Source organism: Oncorhynchus gorbuscha, linkage group LG02 (assembly GCF_021184085.1).
Source record: "Oncorhynchus gorbuscha isolate QuinsamMale2020 ecotype Even-year linkage group LG02, OgorEven_v1.0, whole genome shotgun sequence".
NCBI lineage: Eukaryota > Metazoa > Chordata > Actinopteri > Salmoniformes > Salmonidae > Oncorhynchus > Oncorhynchus gorbuscha.
Genome location: NC_060174.1, coordinates 65,901,265 through 65,920,862, shown reverse-complemented (window position 1 = coordinate 65,920,862; position 19,598 = coordinate 65,901,265). Strand labels below are relative to the sequence as shown.

The window sequence follows — 19,598 nt, the reverse complement described above, 5'->3', positions numbered from 1 at the left end:
CCTCTCCTAACTGCATGTTCTGCACATACAGGATCTGACTAGAGAAAATAAAAGCATAGTCAGAAATACTGGCAATGCTTCACTTACACAGTACATTCATTTATCTCAGGTCAACCACATCAAGATGACTGTCATGATGGATGTCCTTTCATGTGCATGATAGCATTGTGCAACACAACGCATGTACAGTTTAAGTTATGTGTTGCCAAAACATTTCCCATCAGCTTTTCTAACCATCAAAGAAGAGAAGTGCATTCACAGCCCTAAACTCCTAGAGGAGGTATTACTATCTGGACCTCTGGCAGTCTCTATGGGGGTGCCACAGGGTTCAATTCTCGGGCAGACTCTTTTCTCTGTATATATCAATGATGTTGCTCTTGCTGCTGGTGATTCTCTGATCCATCTCTACGCAGACGACACCATTCTGTATACATCTGGCCCTTGTTTGGACACTGTGCTAACAAACCTCCAAATGAGCTTCAGTGCCATACAACACTCCTTCTGAGGCCTCCAACTGCTTTTAAATGCAAGTAAAACTAAGTGCATGCTCTTCAACCGATTGCTGCCCGCAGCCGCCCGCCCGCCCGCCCGACTTGCATCACTACTCTGGACGGTTCTGACTTAGAATATGTGGACAACTACAAATACCTGGGTGTCTGGTTAGACTGTAAACTCTCCTTCCAGACTCACATTAAGCATCTACAATCCAAAATTAAATCTAGAATCGGCTTCCTATTTCTCAACAAATCCTCTTTTACTCATGCTGCCAAACATACCCTCGTAAAACTGACTATCCTACCGATCCTTGACTTCGGCGATGTCATTTACAAAATAGCCTAAAACACTCTACTCAGCAAACTGGATGTAGTCTATCACAGTGCAATCTGTTTTGTCGCCAAAGCCCCATATACTACCCACCACTGCGACCTGTATGCTCTCGTGGGCTGGCCCACACTACATATTCGTCGCCAAACCCACTGGCTCCAGGTCATCTATAAGTCTTTGCCTGGTAAAGCCCCACCTTAACTTAACTCACTGGTCACCATAGCAACACCCACCCGTAGCACACGCTCCAGAAGGTATATTTCACTGGTCATCCCAAAGCCAGTCACCTTTACTTCCAGTTCTCTGCTGCCAATGACTGGAACAAATTGCACAAAATCACTGAAGCTGGAGTCTTATATCTCCCTCTCTAACTTTAAGCATCAGCTGTCAGAGCAGCTTACCGATCACTGTACCTGTACACAGCCAATCTGTAAATAGCACACCCAACTACCTCATCCCCATATTGTTATTTATCCTCTTGCTCTTTTGCACCCCAGAATCTCAACTTGCACATTATCATCTGCACATCTATCATTTCAGAGTTGATGCTAAATTGTAATTATTTCGCCTCTATGGCCTATTTATTGCCTTACCTCCCTACTCTACTACATTTGCACACACTGTACATAGATTTTTCTATTGTGTTATTGACTGTATATTTCTTTATGTGTAACTCTGCTGTTTTTGTCGCACTGCTTTGCTTTATCTTGGCCAGGTCGCAGTTGTAAATGAGAACGTGTTCTCAACTGGCCTACCTGGTTAAATAAAGGTGAAATAAAAATTAAATGTTTATTTTGATTTGAAAACAAAAAGAAAGTTAATCCAACTGCAATAATCTTCTATCCTGCCATCATCATCATCATCCATTTACTCCATACAATGGAGGATAATAATATTTTTCATCTCCTTTCTACCTCCCATACAGCTATTATTAACACAACTGCATCGTGACACATATAGAATTGTTTGTTAGTAGTGGTCTTTTCTTTAAAATCACAAGAGAAAGTCTAAAAAACAAAGGAGAAACAAAGAGGGAACACACCACCCATCCAGCTACTCCTCTGTTCCCCACACATCCTCTCTATTCCCTCCCCACTCTACTCTCCTCCAGCACAATTCCTCCCTTTCTCATCCTCCTTCCTATCATTCTTAGCCAAGTGCCTCCTGGTCCTCAGGCAAAGAAGACCACAAAGACGATGAAGAATACTATGAGGATGAGGAAGATTTTGACCATGAGCCAGCGGTTGGATGAGACAGATTGAAAGTACACGAGGATCTCTGAATGTGCTATATCTACGTTGAGCTGGCTGTCCTTCACGTGGGCATCAATTCTGCAGGAAAGAGGATGGGAAAAGGGGAGGACAATGAGTGTCAGAGGTTCCACTAGCCTGCTTACCACTGCACGCCCCGTCTGATCACAGTTAAGATATGTAATCTCAACAAAACACTGGAACAACTATGTCATATCAGGGACAAAGCATCTCTACCAGCAGCTTGATAATCTCTGTGTATCTTTCCATTTATCTCTCACCTCTGCACAGTCTCCTCCTCCTCCTTTTCACCATGTGGGCCCGCTACTGGAATATAGAGCCCAGCTCTACAATGGTGCTCTCTATGTTCTGCATGGTCTCTGCACGCCTCTGGATGTACAAGTCCTGTACAACACACGCCACAAGAGTTAGACCACTTAGCATGAATGCCAATTATTTAGCAACAACCAGTATTATTGATTTAACACATGAATCCAGAAACAAGTCCATAAAAGCGTTTGCATTTAAAGTGGACAGTGTGTCAAGCTTTAAATGTAATTGTTATTATTGTCACCATCCCTTTAACGCCACATAGTCAAGAGGAGCTGAGGTAATACCTGTTCATTGATGAGCTGCAGCTGTTGACTGGCGCGGAATTCCATATCTACAGAGACCTCACCTGTCTTTTTACAGTCGTCCTGCATTAACAATGAGTTACCTACAAGAGAGAGTAGTAAGTCAGGCTGTACCGTTTCCTGTTGTTTTGTACATTAGAGCTGATACGAGTTTTCCCTCACTGAAGTTGCTGGCGTGGAGATTGGAGGAGGATATTGGAGCTTGAGAAAACTGATCTCTTCTAGTTTTCTGCTCTTTGAGGTTCTACAAAGGGAAAAGAGTGTGGGGGCGAGAAGACAATCAATGTTTAAACCCTTTATGAACCAATAAATATACTGTGGGGTCCAAAAGTATTGACATCCTTGATAAAACAGCAAGCTGTTTAACAACTAATGTGTTTCCTCAAAAAGGTAGGGGTTTTCATTTCAACCTCAAAACCACCACTTGTGTACGTGGGCAAAGAGCTTTATTTTCATGTCATATGACCAAAGCACCGGTTCCAATCCATGTGCCAGTGCCGTTTAGCAAACTCCAGGCGTTGTTAGATGACATGAAAAATGGAGCTCTTTGGCCGTGTACACCAGTGGTGTGTTTGGCGTTTAAATGAGAATGCATGAGCAGAAAATAACCCAATATCTACTGTGAGATATGATGGGGGATCTTTGATGTTATGGGGCTATTTTATTTCCACTGGTCCTGGGCCCTTTGAACTTTACAGAGTACTAGGACATTTTAGCCAAAAACATGGTTGCCTCTGTTGGGAGGCTGAAACTTGGCTGCAAGTGGATCTTCCAGCAAGACAATAACCCCAAGCACACATCAAAATCTACATTTTGCAATGGCCATCTCAGTCTCCGGACTTGAAACCCAATGAAAACCTGTAGTTTGAACTGAAGAGGGCAGTCCATAAGTACAGACGAATGAGATCAAGGATCTGGACAGATTGTGTATGTAGGAATGGTCTAAGATGCCTGTCAATGTGTTCTCCAATATCATAAAAACATTTAAGAAAAAGTATCAGTGCCATTATCCTCGCAAGGTGAGGTATTGAAATGTATTGAAAACAGGGGTGTCAATGATTTTGACCCCTTCCTTTTTGAGATAATTATTACTTCTTTCTCTAAGCAATTGTATTAGTTTAAAATAATATATTGTCCCTTCTTTTTTTTGCATACAAAATACATGTAAAAAAAACTAAACTAAACTCCAACATAGTGTCTTAATAGGGTGTTGGGCCACCTCGAGCCAGAACAGCTCCATGCACTCAGGCATAAATTCTACAAGTATCTGGAACTCTATGGGAGGGAAGCGCCATAAATTCCATAATTTGGTGATTGTGATTGTAAAATGCTGTCTCAGGCATTGTACCAGAATCTCCCACAAGTGTTTAATTGGGTTGAGACCTGGCTACTGAGAAGACTACGGAATATGGTGTACATTGTTTTCATGCTCAGCAAACCATTCAGTGACCACTCATGCCCTGTGGATGGGTCATTTTCATTCTATGGGGGCATAGCCATAGTAGTCAAAATAATGGCCTGCCCAGCATTATTATACACGACCCTAAGCATGATGGGATGTTAATTGCTTAATTAACTTAACACCTATGTGTTTCCTTTATTTTGGCAGTTACCTGTAGCTCAGTATTTTATACAGTCATTTTCGCTGATCTTTCTCAAGGGTGTAAATAATTTCGTACCCCACTGTAAATGGAACAAAAACATTGAAACTAGTCTGGTCAAAAGATTTACTGTGAAAAGAGGTGTGTGTCAGCATGCCTTACCTCAGTCCTGACCTCCAGCACGGACTTAGTCGTTTGACATTGATGCCAGTTTTGACTAGAACAGAAAAAGGCTGTTATAAATTAACGCAACATGTAAAAGTCTACATCGGATAAAACCAGTGGCCTATCAGAATGCCAGAGCGTGGAAGTTACCTGGAGGGAGACAACGATGGTGTTGGAATGTGTCTGTAGATGTTTGCCATTCTGACTTTGTCTGGAGAGCACAAGGCCCTGCAGCTGTGCTATCTGTTTATTCAAACTGTTTATGTCCTGTACAAAGAAAACAAAAATAGACAGTTTACTTTTACATCTCAAAAGGCATCTAATAAAGTGTGCGTGAATAGCATTCATAGCATTCAGCCTTATTCTAAAATGGATTAAATGTTAAAAAGATCCTCATCAATCTACACAATACCCAATAATGACAAAGCGAAAATAGGTTTTTCGAAATGTAACCAAATGTATTGAAAATAAAAACAGAAACACCTTATTTACATAAGTATTCAGTACCTTTGCTATGAGGCTCGAAATTGAGATCAGGTGCATTCTGTTTCCGTCCTTGAGATGTTTATACAACTTGATTGGAGTCCACATGTGGTAAATTCAATTGATTGGACAAGAATTGGAAAGGAACAAACCTGTCTATATAAGGTCTCACAGTTTACAGTGCATGTCAGAGCAAAAACCAAGCCGTGAGGTCGAAGGAATTGTCCATAGAACTTCGAGACAGGATTGTGTCGAGGCACAGATCTGGGGAAGACTACCAAAAAATGTCTGCAGCATTGAAGGTACCCAAGAACGAAGTGGCCTCCATCATTATTAAATGGAAGAAGTTTGGAACCACCAAGACTCTTCCTAGAGCCCTGCGAAACTGAACAATTGTGGGAGAAAGGCCTTGGTCAGAGAGGTGACCAAGAACCCGATGGTCACTCTGACAGAGCTCCAGAGTTCCTCTGTGGAGAAGGGAGAGCCAGAAGGACAACCATCTCTGCAGCTCTCCACCAATCAGGCCTTTATGGTAGAGTGGCCAGACAGAAGTCACTCCTCAGTAAAACACATGACAGGCAGCTTGGAGTGTGCCAAAAGTCACCTAAAGGACTCTCAGACCATGAGAAACAAGATTCTCTGATGAAACCAAGATTGAACTCTTTGGCATGAATGCCAAGCGTCACGTCTGGAGGAAACCTGGCACCATCCCTACCGTGAAGCATGGTGGTGGCAGCATCATGCTGTGGGGATGTTTTTCAACAGCAGGAACTGGCAGACTAGTCAGGATTGATGGGAAAGATGAACGGAGCAAAGTACAGAGAGATCCTTGATGAAAACCTGCTCCAAAGCACTCAGAACCTCAGACTGGGGGCGAAGTTTAACCTCGCAACAGGATGACGACCCTAAGCACACAGCCAAGACAAAACAGGAGTGGATTCGGGACAAGTCTCTGAATGTCCTTGAGTGGTCCAGCCAGAGCCCGGACTTGAACCCAATTGAACATCTCTGGAGAGACCTGAAAATAGCTGTGCAGCGACACTCCCCATCAAACCTGACAGAGCTTGAGAGGATCTGCAGAGAAGAATGGGAGAAACTCTCCAAATACAGGTATGCCAAGCTTGTAGTGTCATACCCAAGAAGACTCGAGGATGTAATCACTGTCAAAGGTGCTTCAACAAAGTACTGAGTAAAGGGTCTTAATACTTATGTAAATGTGATAAAGTTTTTATTTATTTATAATACATTTGCAAAAATGTCAACCTGTTTTTGCATTGTCATTATGGGGTATCGTGTGTAGATTGATGAGAGAAAAAACAACAATTAAATACATTTTAGAATAAGGCTGTAACGTAACCAAATGTGGAAAAAGGGAAGGGGTCTGAATACTTTTTGAATGCACTGTATAAACACTGTAGCATAACATTGCATAATGACGGAATCTAATAGAGGCCTATGTCTCTCCTCACCTGTTTAACGACGTAGGTTAACTCCTCAATCTCCACAGCTTTGTCATCAAAGAGGGATTTCCTTTTGGCAACTTGGAAAGATAAGAATCAGTAAGTTACATAACCTTTACCATATTGTGGACACTAATCACATTAAATGTTTTATCTGAGAGTGCTTCCTTACATATTGTGAGTTTTTCTAGTTTGGCAAAAGTGTTACTCAAGTCCTTTTCAATCCTCCTAAACATAAATAAACAAACAGTTAAGTAGGCTATATGGATACTGACAGAGGGGTATATAAAAATATGCATCTGTTCTCATAATTAATTAGTGTTTATAACACAGTGTAATGCTACTAACTTTGCCATGAGGGTAAAGTCACTGTGTTGTCTGAAATGGAGTGGACCCCATCCGGGAGAAAAAGGAACCTCAATCAACATTGATCAGTGAAATTAAACTGGGTGGTATGCAATTGTAAAGTACATCCACACCCATTGTAGGGAAGCTAGAGAATGTTTTGATTCTCGACATTCGATAGTAGTTCCGAACATACATACAGTCGTGGCCAAAAGTTTTAAGAATGACACATTAATTTTCACAAAGTCTGCTGCCTGTTATGAAGAGTGATCAGATGAATTGCAATTAATTGCAAAGTCCCTCTTTGCCATGCAAATGTACTGAATCCCGGAAAAACATTTCCACTGCATTTCAGCCCTGCCACAAAAGGACCAGCTGACATCATGTCAGTGATTCTCTCGTTAACACAGGTGTGAGTGTTCACGAGAACAAGGTTGGAGATCACTTGGTCATGCTGATTGAGTTTGAATAACAGACTGGATGCTTCTAAAGGAGGGTGGTGCTTAGAATCATTGTTCTTCATTTGTCAACCATGGTTACCTGCAAGGAAACATGTGCTGTCATCATTGCTTTGCACAAAAAGGGCTTCACAGGCAAGGATATTGCTGCCAGTAAGATTGCACCTAAATCAACCATTTATCGGATCATCAAGAACTTCAAGGAGAGCGGTTCAATTGATGGGAAGGCTTCAGGGCGCCCAAGAAAGTCCAGCAAGCACCAGGACTGTCTCCTAAAGTTGATTCAGCTGCGGGATCGGGCACCACCAGTACAGAGCTGGCTCTGGAATGGCAGCAGGCAGGTGTGAGTGCATCTGCATGCACAGTGAGGCGAAGACTTTTGGAGGATGGCCTGGTGTCAAGAAGGGCAGCAAAGAAGCCACTTCTCTCCAGGAAAAACATCAGGGACAGACTGATATTCTGCAAAAGGTATAGGGATTGGACTGCTGAGGACTGGGGTAAAGTCATTTTCTCTGATGAATTCCCTTTCCGATTGTTTGGGGCATCCGGAAAAAAGCTTGTCCGGAGAAGACCAGATGAGCGCTACCATCAGTCCTGTGTCATGCCAACAGTAAAGCATCCTGAAACCATTCATGTGTGGGGTTGCTTTTCAGCCAAGGGAGTGGGCTCACTCGCAATTTTGCCTAAGAACACAGCCATGAATAAAGAATGGTACCAACACATCCTTCGAGAGCAACTTCTCCCAACCATCCAGGAACAGTTTGGTGACGAACAATGTCTTTTCCAGCATGATTGAGCACCTTGTCATAAGGCAAAAGTGATAACTAAGTGGCTAGGGGAACAAAACATCGATATTTTGGGGCATTGCCAGGAAACTCCAGACCTTAATCCCATTGAGAACTTGTGGTCAATCCTCAAGAGGTGGATGGACAAACAAAAACACAAAACTTCTGACAAACTCCAAGCATTGATGATGCAAGAATGGGCTGCCATCATGTGGCCCAGAAGTTAAATGACAGCATGCCAGGGCGGATTGAAGAAGTCTTGAAAAAGAAGGGTCAACACTGCAAATATTGACTTCTTGCATCAACTTCATGTAATTGTCAATAAAAGCCTTTGACACTTATGAAATGCTTGTAATTATACTTCAGTATTCCATAGTAACATCTGACAAAAATATCTAAAGACACTGAAACAGCAAACTTTGTGAAAATTAATATTTGTGTCATTCTCAAAACCTTTGGCCACGACTGTACATGGCCTTTCTATGTTGCTCACCTGTCTCCCCTGTAGTGACCTGCAGACAAACTGGAACTCATTGGTGCGGTCCCTGCCAGACATGTTGCTTATGTCCACCATGGGTCAGGTGGAGGTGGACTAGGCGCTGTGAGTTGTGGGTCCTGTGGCTGGATCAGCAGTGACTGGGTCTGGGCAAGCCCTAGGTACACCCCTTCCTGGCTGTTCCTAGGACCGTGGCAACGACGTGTGTTCATGGATGCTCAGATACATCACCTTTTGGAGAAAACAGAGTCCCACTTCAGACATCAGTACATCACTCGGGCCGAACTCCCTGCCATCCAGAACCTCTATAAAAGGCAGGGTCAGAGGAAGGGACTAAAAATTGTCAATGACTCCAGCCACCCAAGTCATAGACTGTTCTATCTGCTACCTCACAGCAAGCGGTACCGGAGTGCCAAGTCTGTGACCAAAAGGCTCCTGAACAGCTTCTACCCACAAGCCATTAGGCTGCTGAACAGTTAATCAAATGGCTACCGGGACTATTTACATTTATTTTAATTATTTTGCACTCTCTTTGTAATGGGTCTATGCACACCCACACCCTCACACATACTAAACTGACTCCAACACACACACTGCTGGTGCCACTCTGTTTATTATATATCCTGACTGCCTACTCACTTTTACCCCTAGCCATAGGTACATACTGTATTACCGCAACTTCCTTGTACCCCTGAACATAGACTCTGCACGGGTAGTCTTTGTATATAGCCTCATTGTTTTGTGTTGTCATTTCCTTATTTATTTAGCAAATATGTCTTCATTTGTAACTCTACACTGTTATAAATGGGCATGTGAGTAAGCATTTCACTGTACTTCAAGTCAACATCTGTAGTATTTGATGCATGTGATCGATACAATTTTATTTTGGTTTGATTCACCTGACTCTAGTAAGAATTGTGTTAAATGTTTCCATCAAAAAGACTTGTAGAACCAAGATGACAAGTACATCAATTTGTCCCAGGAAGCATTGCATCTGAAATGAGACAGTAGCTGCTAGCTAGGCTGTCAACAAGTTGACCGTTTCACTTGTGTTGTTGAGGATAGGATAAAGCCACCCAGAACAACCATATACAGACACTCAGCAAATAAATATAAATGAATGTTCTTCTTTAAGAACGTTCTGTGTTTGTTACAATCAATACATGATAGAGTAGTGTACAACAGTGTTTCCAAACCCTGGTCCCTCCCAACAGTACACATTTTTATTGTAACCCTGGACAAGCACACCTGATTCAACTTGTCAACTAATCACCAAGCCCTCAATTAGTTGAATGAGGTGTGTTTGTCAAGGGCTACAACAAAACTGTGTACTGTTGGGTGTACTCAAGGACCTGGGTTGGGCAACACTGGTCTGTCTACAAGACTATTCTTGAAGTGACTTTGCTTACTAAGAGATAAAAGAACAGAGTAGTCAATGGAAAAGTGAGAACCAATGTGTGAGGTAAGTGACCGTTAGGTAAAATAGTTTAAGGCCCCCACCAAATCGTGATTCCCAGAATAAGGATACAGTTATGTTACATAATGTGCCTGACATGCAAATAGGTTGAATGTCCCATAGCTTTATGCCAATCTTTAGGGTCAGGGTTATTAACCAAGTCAACCAAGAACCTGCTGGTAAAAATAAGTCTAAAAAGATCAACAAAGCGCAGTAATGCAAAATAGAACGATCCAATGATGTAAAATCCAGATTACAACTTGTTGATTGACCTAATACTAGTTGAGGTACTAGCGGTCTATCCATTGAAGGCAGAACACACGCTTGTTAGTTAATATAATGATTGGGGGCGTCAGGTAGCCTAGAGCGTTGGGCCAGTAAACTAAACATTTCTAGATTAAATCCCCGAGCTGACAAGGTAAAAATCTGTCTTTCTACCCCTGAACAAGGCAGTTAACCCACTGTTCCCAGGCTGTCATTGTAAATAAGAATGTGTTCTTAACTGATGACCTAGTTAAATGAGTTGGCCTAACAGTAACCGTCGAATTATGGTCAGAAGAAGCTACTTTATTCGTTAACTTTAGCTGGCTAGTTTAGGTACCTCATTACACACAGCCGGGCGGCTAATATTATCAGAATCCACAAACTATAATCTAAGACCAACGGCATCAATATTCATGAATGTTATTTTCTTCTAGATGTATCTAGCTAACAAAATATGGAATGGCTCTGTGTGGGTGGTGAGTGAATGGCAATATTCTCAAAACAAACCTGCTGCTAGTTAGCATTCTGGTTACCAAAACTGAATTAGCCTAGCTAGCTACTACTAGGTTAGGTAACAATATAACGTTAGCTACTGTAGTAGTTAGCGTTACAGTAAAAACATTGGCACCACAAAAACAGTCTGGATACATAACTAAGCATGTGTTATAAGGGTATCTTTTCGACCCATGGTGAGGTTTCAATACCAACTATATTTTACCGGTAAGTATATGGATCGCTACTTATTTATCATTTTTATTTGATCACTCCACCAAATACAGTATAATACGAAGATGGGCTAAAACTGCTTCTCTAATATAATACCGCGTTCAAAACAAATGGGAACTTGGAAATCTCCGACTTCAGTGCGTTCAAAACAAAACAACCGACTGGGAAAATCGATTTGAACCGTCATCCAACTCGGAATTCCAATTCAGGAACTCTATCTAGAGCTCCGATCTGAAGATCACTGATGTCATGATTTTACCTCGTATCTTTCCGAGTACCCAGTTGTTTTGAAGGCGGCATTTTACCACAGATGGCACATTGAGACAGATATTTCACCGGTTGCGTTTCCACTATCAAATATTGTAGTAAGAGGAAGTCCAGTGGTTTGCAGTGGCGGAAGATGGAACTAGATGGATTTTGGCAGACATTCTGCACATTTGCTCATCGAGGAAACATTCTCTGAATACTGTTCTGTTCTTAAAACTAAAATATGTTATGAACAGAGTGGACTAGGTTTTGTAAACTTTAATCTTTGACAGTTTTTTTTTAAATCGCGTAGTTTAGAAAGATTGCAAAGGCGAAGAATGGAGTGCGTATGCATTACCCGAGTAAGCGTTCTTTAACAGAAACATGCAAATACTTGCTAGAATATGCCAATGATTTCTTGCTAGCTCTGCCCACCTCCTTGCTTGTTCTGCCCACTGTGACTAATTTGTTCCCATTGGAAACGACAGGCTAAAGTTTGTCTAGGATTAGTTATAAAAATATGTCATTACTAAGGCTATGGGTTCATCATCTATACCCAGAGTTCAGCGTCAGGTCGACAGGCTGAGACAAAATTAGGAAAAAAATCCAGAAAATCACATTGTAGGATTTGTAACGAATTTATTTGCAAATTATGATGGAAAATAAGTATTTGGTCACCTACAAACAAGCAAGATCTCTGGCTCTCACAGACCTATAACTTCTTCTTTAAGAGGCTCCTCTGTCCTCCACTCGTTACCTGTATTAATGGCACCTGTTTGAACTTGTTGTCAGTATAAAAGACACCAGTCCACAACCTCAAACAGTCACACTCCAAACTCCACTATGGCCAAGACCAAAGAGTTGTCAAAGGACACCAGAAACAAAATTGTAGACCTGCACCAGGCTGGGAAGACTGAATCTGCAATAGGTAAGCAGCTTGGTTTGAAGAAATCAAATGTGGGAGCAATTATTAGGAAATGGAGTAGCTCAGTTGGTAGAGCATGGCGCTTGTAACGCCAGGGTAGTGGGTTCGATCCCCGGGACCACCCATACGTAGAATGTATGCACACATGACTGTAAGTCGCTTTGGATAAAAGCGTCTGCTAAATGGCATATATTACAATATTATACAAGACCACTGATAATCTCCCTCGATCTGGGGCTCCACACAAGATCTCACTCCATGGGGTCAAAATGATCACAAGAACGGTGAGCAAAAATCCCAGAACCACACGGGGGGACCTAGTGAATGACCTGCAGAGAGCTAGGACCAAAGTAACAAAGCCTACCATCAGTAACACACTACGCCGCCAGGGACTCAAATCCTGCAGTGCCAGTACATGTCCAGGCCCGTCTGAAGTTTGCTAGAGAGCATTTGGATGATCCAGAAGAAGATTGGGAGAATGTCATATGAAACCAAAATAGAACTTTTTGGTAAAAACTCAACTCGTCGTGTTTGGAGGACAAAGAATGCTGAGTTGCATCCAAAGAACCTACTGTGAAGCATGGGGATGGAAACATCATACTTTGGGGCTGTTTTTCTGCAAAGGGACCAGGACGACTGATCCGTGTAAAGGAAAGAATGAATGAATGAAAACGTCCTTCCATCAGCAAGGGCATTGAAGATGAAACGTGGCTGGGTCTTTCAGCATGACAATGATCCCAAACACACCGCCCGGGCAACGAAGGAGTGGCTTCGTAAGAAGCATTTCAAGGTCCTGAGTGGCCTAGCCAGTCTCCAGATCTCAACCCCATAGAAAATCTTTGGAGGGAGTTTAAAGTCCGTGTTGCCCAGCAACAGCCCCAAAACATCACTGCTCTAGAGGAGATCTGCATGGAGGAATGGGCCAAAATACCAGCAACAGTGTGTAAAAAACTTGTGAAGACTTGTGAAAACATTTGACCTCTGTCATTACCAACAAAGGGTATATAACAAAGTATTGAGAAACTTGTTATTGACCAAATACTTATTTTCCACCATAACTTGCAAATAAATTCATTAACAATCCTACAATGTGATTTTCTGGATTTTCTTCCCTCATTTTGTCTGTCATAGTTGAAGTGTACCTATGATAAATTACAGGCCTCTCTCATCTTTTTAAGTGGGATAACTTGCACAATCGGTGGCTGACTAAATACTTTTATAGTAGCTGTTCTCTCTGCTACCGCATGGCAAGCGGTACCGGAGCGCCAAGTCTAGGTCCAAGAGGCTTCTAAACAGCTTCTACCCCCAAGCCATAAGACTCCTGAACAGGCAATCAAATGGCTACCCAGACTATCTGCATTGCCCCCCCCCCTCTACGCTGCTGCTACTCTTATCTAGGCAGTCACTTTAACTCTACCTACATGTGCATATTACCTCAACACCGGTGCCCCCTGTATATAGCCCCGCTATTGTTATTTACTGCTGCTCTTTAATTGTTATCTCCTTTTTGTTTTTTTATAACTGCATGGTTGGTTAAGGGCGTGTAAGTGTTTCACTGCAAGGTCTACACCCGTTGTATTCGACGCACGTGACAAATAAAATTTGATTTGAACGCACTGGAACACAGCCATAGTCTTGAAAATGTACTTATTTATAAAGAAAGAAGCATATCATTGACTTATTGGATAGCAGACCAATTACTCCACATACATTGAAAAGTAAACAATGATAGATAGTAAACAATGATACACATGATAGATATTATCATTAACAAAAAACAAACAGAATAGCAATGACACTTATTTTATTGATCATTTTAGGGTTGTAGCAGGTGAGAAGAAGCATACTGTTTCCTTTTTGGATTACACTGAATTAAATGTTATGGAAAATATTTGTAAGTTTGTATATACATTATTAATGTGGAGTTCCATGGTTTTCTACATTTTCTAAATACCAACCAGTGTGTTAGTGTGCAATCCCAAGTTCTTGATCTTAATGATTAATATGAAACTAAGGCTTTCAGACAGCATCTCTTTTGCATCTCAAATCATGCCTATAATTCATTCACACAACATGCCAGCTCATGGAAATATCTAATTACGAGGCCTCTCAACATTGGTCTAGTAATAAAGACCCTTAAAAGGGATACTTAGGGATTTTGGCAATGAGGCCCGTTATCTACTTCCCCAGAGTCAAATGAAGCAGATACCCATAGACTTCCTGTCATTGCGCTAATGCTAGTTAGCATTGGATCGTGAAACTACCTCTAACTTCCTTCATACCGGACACAGAGACATACAAATGGTATCCCACTAGTTCATCTGACTCTGGGAAACTAGATACAATTCAGAAGTATACCTTTAAGCAAAGATTGTGCAAAACGTTTACTACAAGGTGAGGACATTTTAAAATTTACAAGAAACCTAAAAATATATATTACGAACCCCTACATGGTTGTAAAAACTTGTGTTACTACAATAGTTCAATGAAATGGAATGAAAAGGTTGATGGAAGCCTGGGATGGTTACTAGCTACGGAGGATGAACGCCATAACACACCAATAATGTCTTTCATATCAGAACTAAAGAAATCTATGGAATGGAAGTTATGCATTACTGTTCCGAAAAGTCGATGTGAAAGTGAACCTCAAACGGTTACTTCACGTTTCACTAACAATGTTGCTGGTGATGTTTTTATTTTCTGCAGAACAGACTTTGGGATTTTAACCCAAGGTTTGTAGTCATCTAAGTATTCATCAACAAAACATCATTATGGTCCGAAGCAGCTGTTGTGGTGGAGAGAAACCAAAATGGACCAAAAGTTACCAAACCCCCAACTGATCAGAACAGCTTGATCATACTCTCTCTGGATTTCCCAACTCCAACCCATTTCACTGAAAAGTGAAACAAAATTCACAGTGAATATATGAGCAATTATGACAATAAGACTGTTTTAGAAAGGCTGCTTAATCCCCATACTTGTTTTCTTGACTAACCTGGCACTTGCAAGAAGTCCTCGATGAAGCGGATGTAGCTTTGTGCCTGAGGGGGCAGCTCCTCAAAGCACCTCACATCCTCAGTGCTGCAGCACCATCCAGGTAACGTCTCATACTTCACGGACACCCGTGTCAGCACGTCCATATTGGCTACAGAGGGAGAGAGAGAATGAGATGGGAGTCTACCCAGCACACAGGTCAAGCCAAATCAAGTGTGTCTAATGGTAAAGTGAACAGAACAAGATCAGATTAGTCCTCCCAGACAGGGAGAAATTTACCAGGAAAACTGGGAAGGGGCTCATCATCAACAGAGTAGGCTACACCGACTTTGATCTCTGACAGCGTGTCCAGGATGTCAAGCTTGGTCAGAGCGATGCTGTGGGAGAGGAACAGTCGTGTCAAACATGATTATGGAATCAACATTGTGGAGGGATAACACTGTGCTCCAATTATTGCAAGGCATACAGTATGGAACACATCCAGAAAGAAGAACACAAGGAGGACAGACTGAGCCTTACGCAGTGAAGCCGTTGACCATGTGGGCATATCGGACCAGAATCAGGTCCAGCCAGCCACAGCGGCGCTGCCGGTCCGTCGTCACACCAAACTCCCTCCCTCTGGACTGCAACAAGTTGCCAACCTCCTGGACCACAACCAACACAACAACAACAGTCAGATCTGGGATTCACTGTAAAAAACTGAATGCAAATATGAAGTACTGGAATAGACGGTATGTTTATGCCACAACAAATTCATACTGCAAGACTTTGCAAGACTTTCATGCTGCACACAACATTGATTCCACACAACAAATTCTGTCCACTCACATTGTCCTGCTCAGTGGGGAAAGCTCCTACGCCTACCCGGGTGGTATAGGCCTTGACCACACCATACACCCGCCCCACATAGGACGGGGGCACACCCAGGCCAGTGCACACTCCCCCAACAGTGCAGTTAGAGGACGTGACAAATGGGTAGGTACCTGAAAAATACAAATTATTCCACCTCCTTCAAATTATATTCCAATGGCAAACAGCAGAAGAGCATAATCATTTTACCATCTCAACCCTTTCTGTTCTCACCAAAGTCAATGTCCAGGAGGGCTGCATTGGCTCCCTCCACCAGGATCTTCTTACTGGGCCCAGTGAGGGCCTTGTGCATGAAGTACACCCCATCTGTTACAAGCGGACGCAACCTCTCAGCATACTCCTGGAAAATAAGGAAAATCAGTGACTAAACACCTAGTGGAGCACAGAGAAACTTCAGCATCTTCCCTTTACATTTTCTGTTCACTACTGGAAGACTATCAAGAGCTGTGCTGCAAGGAACCAGCTCAATTGAGACGGTACCAACCTGCATAAAGAGACTCCTCAAAAACAAGACATAACTGGACTAGCATCCCTGACCGCATCCTGGGCAGGTGATGGATAAGTCCAACATTTTATTTAAGTAAAGATATGTCATTCAAGCAATATTCTTTTTACCTTCAGTTGCTGCAGCTCATTGTCAATGTCAACATTGAGGTTGGGGTACATAGTCAAGAAATGCTCTGCCAACACACGGAACCTGTGGAAGAAAAGGACATCCACTAGCAATCAACATCAATGACTTAAATAAAGTTCAGGCTTGAAAGCATCACCATGCATTCTTTAAAAAAATGTTGTACTGACTTCTCCTCAAAGACGGTAAAATCAGACACAAGGTCACAGACTCTCAGTCCATTACGAGCAGCTTTGGAAGAATAGGCAGGTCCAATGCCCTTTTTGGTGGTTCCCAAACTGGAAAACAAACAGTGGATGTTCAGGAGTGCCACAGAAGGAATATACAATACTGCCTTGGCAGTAGTTTAGAAAGGCTACCATGACTTCATTTTTTAATAGCTGCAATCACGGACCATATTTATTTGTTTGACATTTTGTAGGATCTCGTTTTCAAGTGTCCAAATGAAAAAGAAAATAAACAATACTTTGTAACAAGAAAAGCATAAAAACATACATTTGCTGTTCAACTACTAATAGGACTACAACTAATAAAAATGACATTTTTGCAAATAATAAAACTAAGTACGTGGACGCTATTTCAGCCACACCCGTTGCTGACAGGTGTATAAATCGAGCACACAGCCATGCAATCTCCATAGACAAACATTAACAGTGGAATGGCCTTACTGAAGAGCTCAGTGACTTTCAACACGGCACCATCATAGGATGCCACATTCCCAACAAGTTAGTTTGACATACTCCAGTCAACTGTAAGTGCTGTTATTGTGAAGTGGAAACATCTAGGAGCAAAAACGACTCAGCCTCAAAGTGGTAGGCCACACAAGCTCAAAGAACAGGACCACAGAGTGCTGAAGCCGAACAGCCGCACACAAGCCTAAGATCCCCATACGCAATGCCAAGCGTCAGCTGGAGTGGTGTAAAGCTCGCTGCCATTGATCTCTGGAAACGCATTCACTGGAGTGCTGAATCACGCTTCACCATTTGGCAGTGCGACAGACAAATCAGGGGTTGGCAGATTCCAGAACGCCACCTGCCCCAATGCATAGTGCCGACTGTAAAGTTTGGTGGAGGAGAAATAATGGTCTGGGCTCCTTAGTTCCAGTGAAGGGAAATCTTAACTCTACAGCATATGACATTCTAGATGATTCTGTGCTTCCAACTTTGTGGCAACAGTTTGGGGAATGTCCTTTCCTGTTTCAGCCCAACAATGCCCGCTGCACAAAGCGAAGTCCATGGAGGCTGTTATAGCAGCAAAGAGGGAGGGGGGGGCCTCCATATTAATGTCCATGATTTTGTAATGAGATGTTTGATGAGCAGGTGTCCACATACTTTTGGTTCTGTAGTGTATTTAAAAATCTCCACATGGTGATGTTTTTAATAGTATAGTAAAATTAAGAGGGCTCGTCTTCACAAAAAGTCTCATAGATCAGCACTCGTACTCAGACATGCTTTATAAATATGAGCCCAGATACTCATCACTTTGTCATACAGTAAAACCCACGCACTTCTTTCCCGCCTGTAGCTGTCTCTGTTGTTCCTGAATCCCATCAACAGCTTGGTGGAAGTTGAACACTATGAACAGACGAGGCAAAGAAAAATAGTAAATTAATGTAAATTGCAAAACACTAAACCATAGGTTTGCAAAACATACAACCAAGTCATACAGACTTACCAATGTGTGCACGGTCAGAAATCTTTAACCGCTCCTCCCATCCTTCCAGTCCTGGACAAAGACAACAAATAGCAGGTCTTGTTCCACTTCATTCATCCATCACCCTTTTATCCCTCATCGTTCCTGCAAGCCTCTTTTTTTTGTGCAAATACTTACCTTTGCCTTTCTGCAGGTTATTTTCAGCCTCCTCAAAGAGCCCAGGCAGGTGTATCACAACCCCGTTCCCTGTGGATAACCAGTTCAGTTAGGGATGACTTGAACAGGAATCCAAATAAGTGAAAGCAGCTTGGAGGCTGAAGTGCCAGTGAGAGGGTCAACCCACCAATAAATGAGACAGCCTTCTTGTTGAGCACTCCGCTGGGCAGCAGGTGAAAGTCATACTCCACAGAGTCCACCACCACTGTGTGGCCTGCGTTGTTGCCTCCCTGGATGAGACACAATATTTACTTGAAAACCCAAGAGGTGCACAAGCGCAGTTCTGTTAATAATTAGCAGCCAACTGGTAGGGCATCATTTGAACGGCAACAAAAACGGAAATGTAGTACAACATATGGACACGTTGCACACCAGCATGGGCCATCCAACACATCCTAATGCCTTGGGCTTCTCTGTTGCAGCAGCCAGTGCCATTATCTAGCTTGACTGCAAATAGGGCACTGATCACAAGGTCAAAGTTAGTCGAATGAAACCAATGTAGGTAGTGTTTCACCACGGGAGCTGAAAAGGATATCTCGATAACTCCATTTCGTAACTACTATAGCTAGTAATCTCTAGATTACACATGTTGGGAGTCGTTATCAGCTACCACACTAGATAGCACGTTTAGCTAGCGAACCACTGTACAGTTCGTTTGTAAGCTTGCATGATGTGGCTAATAGATGACTAAATATTGTTATACACTAGTTATTATTGGTTTTGTTTAGGCCTTGCTAACGCAGCCTATCGACTTCCGTATTTTTGTGAAGTTCAAATGCCGTGTGTTTTGCTGGGTTAGCGAACATTCGGTTGCTAGTCAGCATAGCTAGCTACGTACCTGACACCTGCATACTAGGTCTGCGTCCATTGCTAGCAGGTCAACCACTTTTCCCTTTCCCTCGTCTCCCCATTGCGCACCGAGGACCACGGTTACTTTATTCCGAGGTTCCTTCGGAGTCCGCAGGGACTCGACCTGTCCATTCTCCCGAGGTCGCTTGAAAGCAGGCTCTCCGTTCAAGGAGGCCGTTTCTTGGCCATTAGGCATTGTGCTGTCTGCTGCCATGCTGCTCTGTGCGTTGCCGGAAGATGAAATGAGCGGGTTTCTCTTAAAGGA

At 42.5% G+C, this 19,598-nt stretch overlaps 1 protein-coding gene and 1 pseudogene across 1 annotated transcript; both read right to left on the bottom strand.

Annotated features, from left to right (window-relative positions):
* Positions 1–1,521: 1,521 nt before the first annotated feature.
* Positions 1,522–8,563, bottom strand: LOC123990540 (annotated as a pseudogene).
* A 5,344-nt stretch (positions 8,564–13,907) lies between these two features.
* Positions 13,908–19,584, bottom strand: LOC124007638 (adenylosuccinate synthetase isozyme 2-like). Its single transcript, XM_046318303.1, has 13 exons — positions 19,323–19,584; positions 18,612–18,714; positions 18,446–18,514; positions 18,290–18,340; positions 18,123–18,189; positions 16,786–16,893; positions 16,600–16,681; positions 16,198–16,324; positions 15,943–16,097; positions 15,634–15,758; positions 15,394–15,491; positions 15,116–15,265; positions 13,908–15,013 (listed from the first exon to the last, which is right to left on the bottom strand). The coding sequence occupies exons 1-13, from the start codon at positions 19,545–19,547 to the stop codon at positions 14,961–14,963; spliced, it is 1,413 nt and encodes a 470-aa protein (XP_046174259.1). The 5' UTR covers positions 19,548–19,584; the 3' UTR covers positions 13,908–14,960.
* Between the last annotated feature and the right edge of the window lie 14 nt (positions 19,585–19,598).

What these genes read in the sequence shown, in the direction of transcription:
- LOC124007638 (XM_046318303.1), bottom strand. Translation starts at nt 19,547, where the DNA reads ATGGCAGCAGACAGCACAATGCCTAATGGCCAAGAAACGGCCTCCTTG. An exon ending in TTCTGACCGTGCACACATTG is followed by an intron (nt 18,190 to 18,289) that starts GTAAGTCTGTAT and finishes GTCTGTTCATAG; the next exon opens with TGTTCAACTTCCACCAAGCT. An exon ending in GCCCCTTCCCAGTTTTCCTG is followed by an intron (nt 15,266 to 15,393) that starts GTAAATTTCTCC and finishes CTCCCTCTGTAG; the next exon opens with CCAATATGGACGTGCTGACA.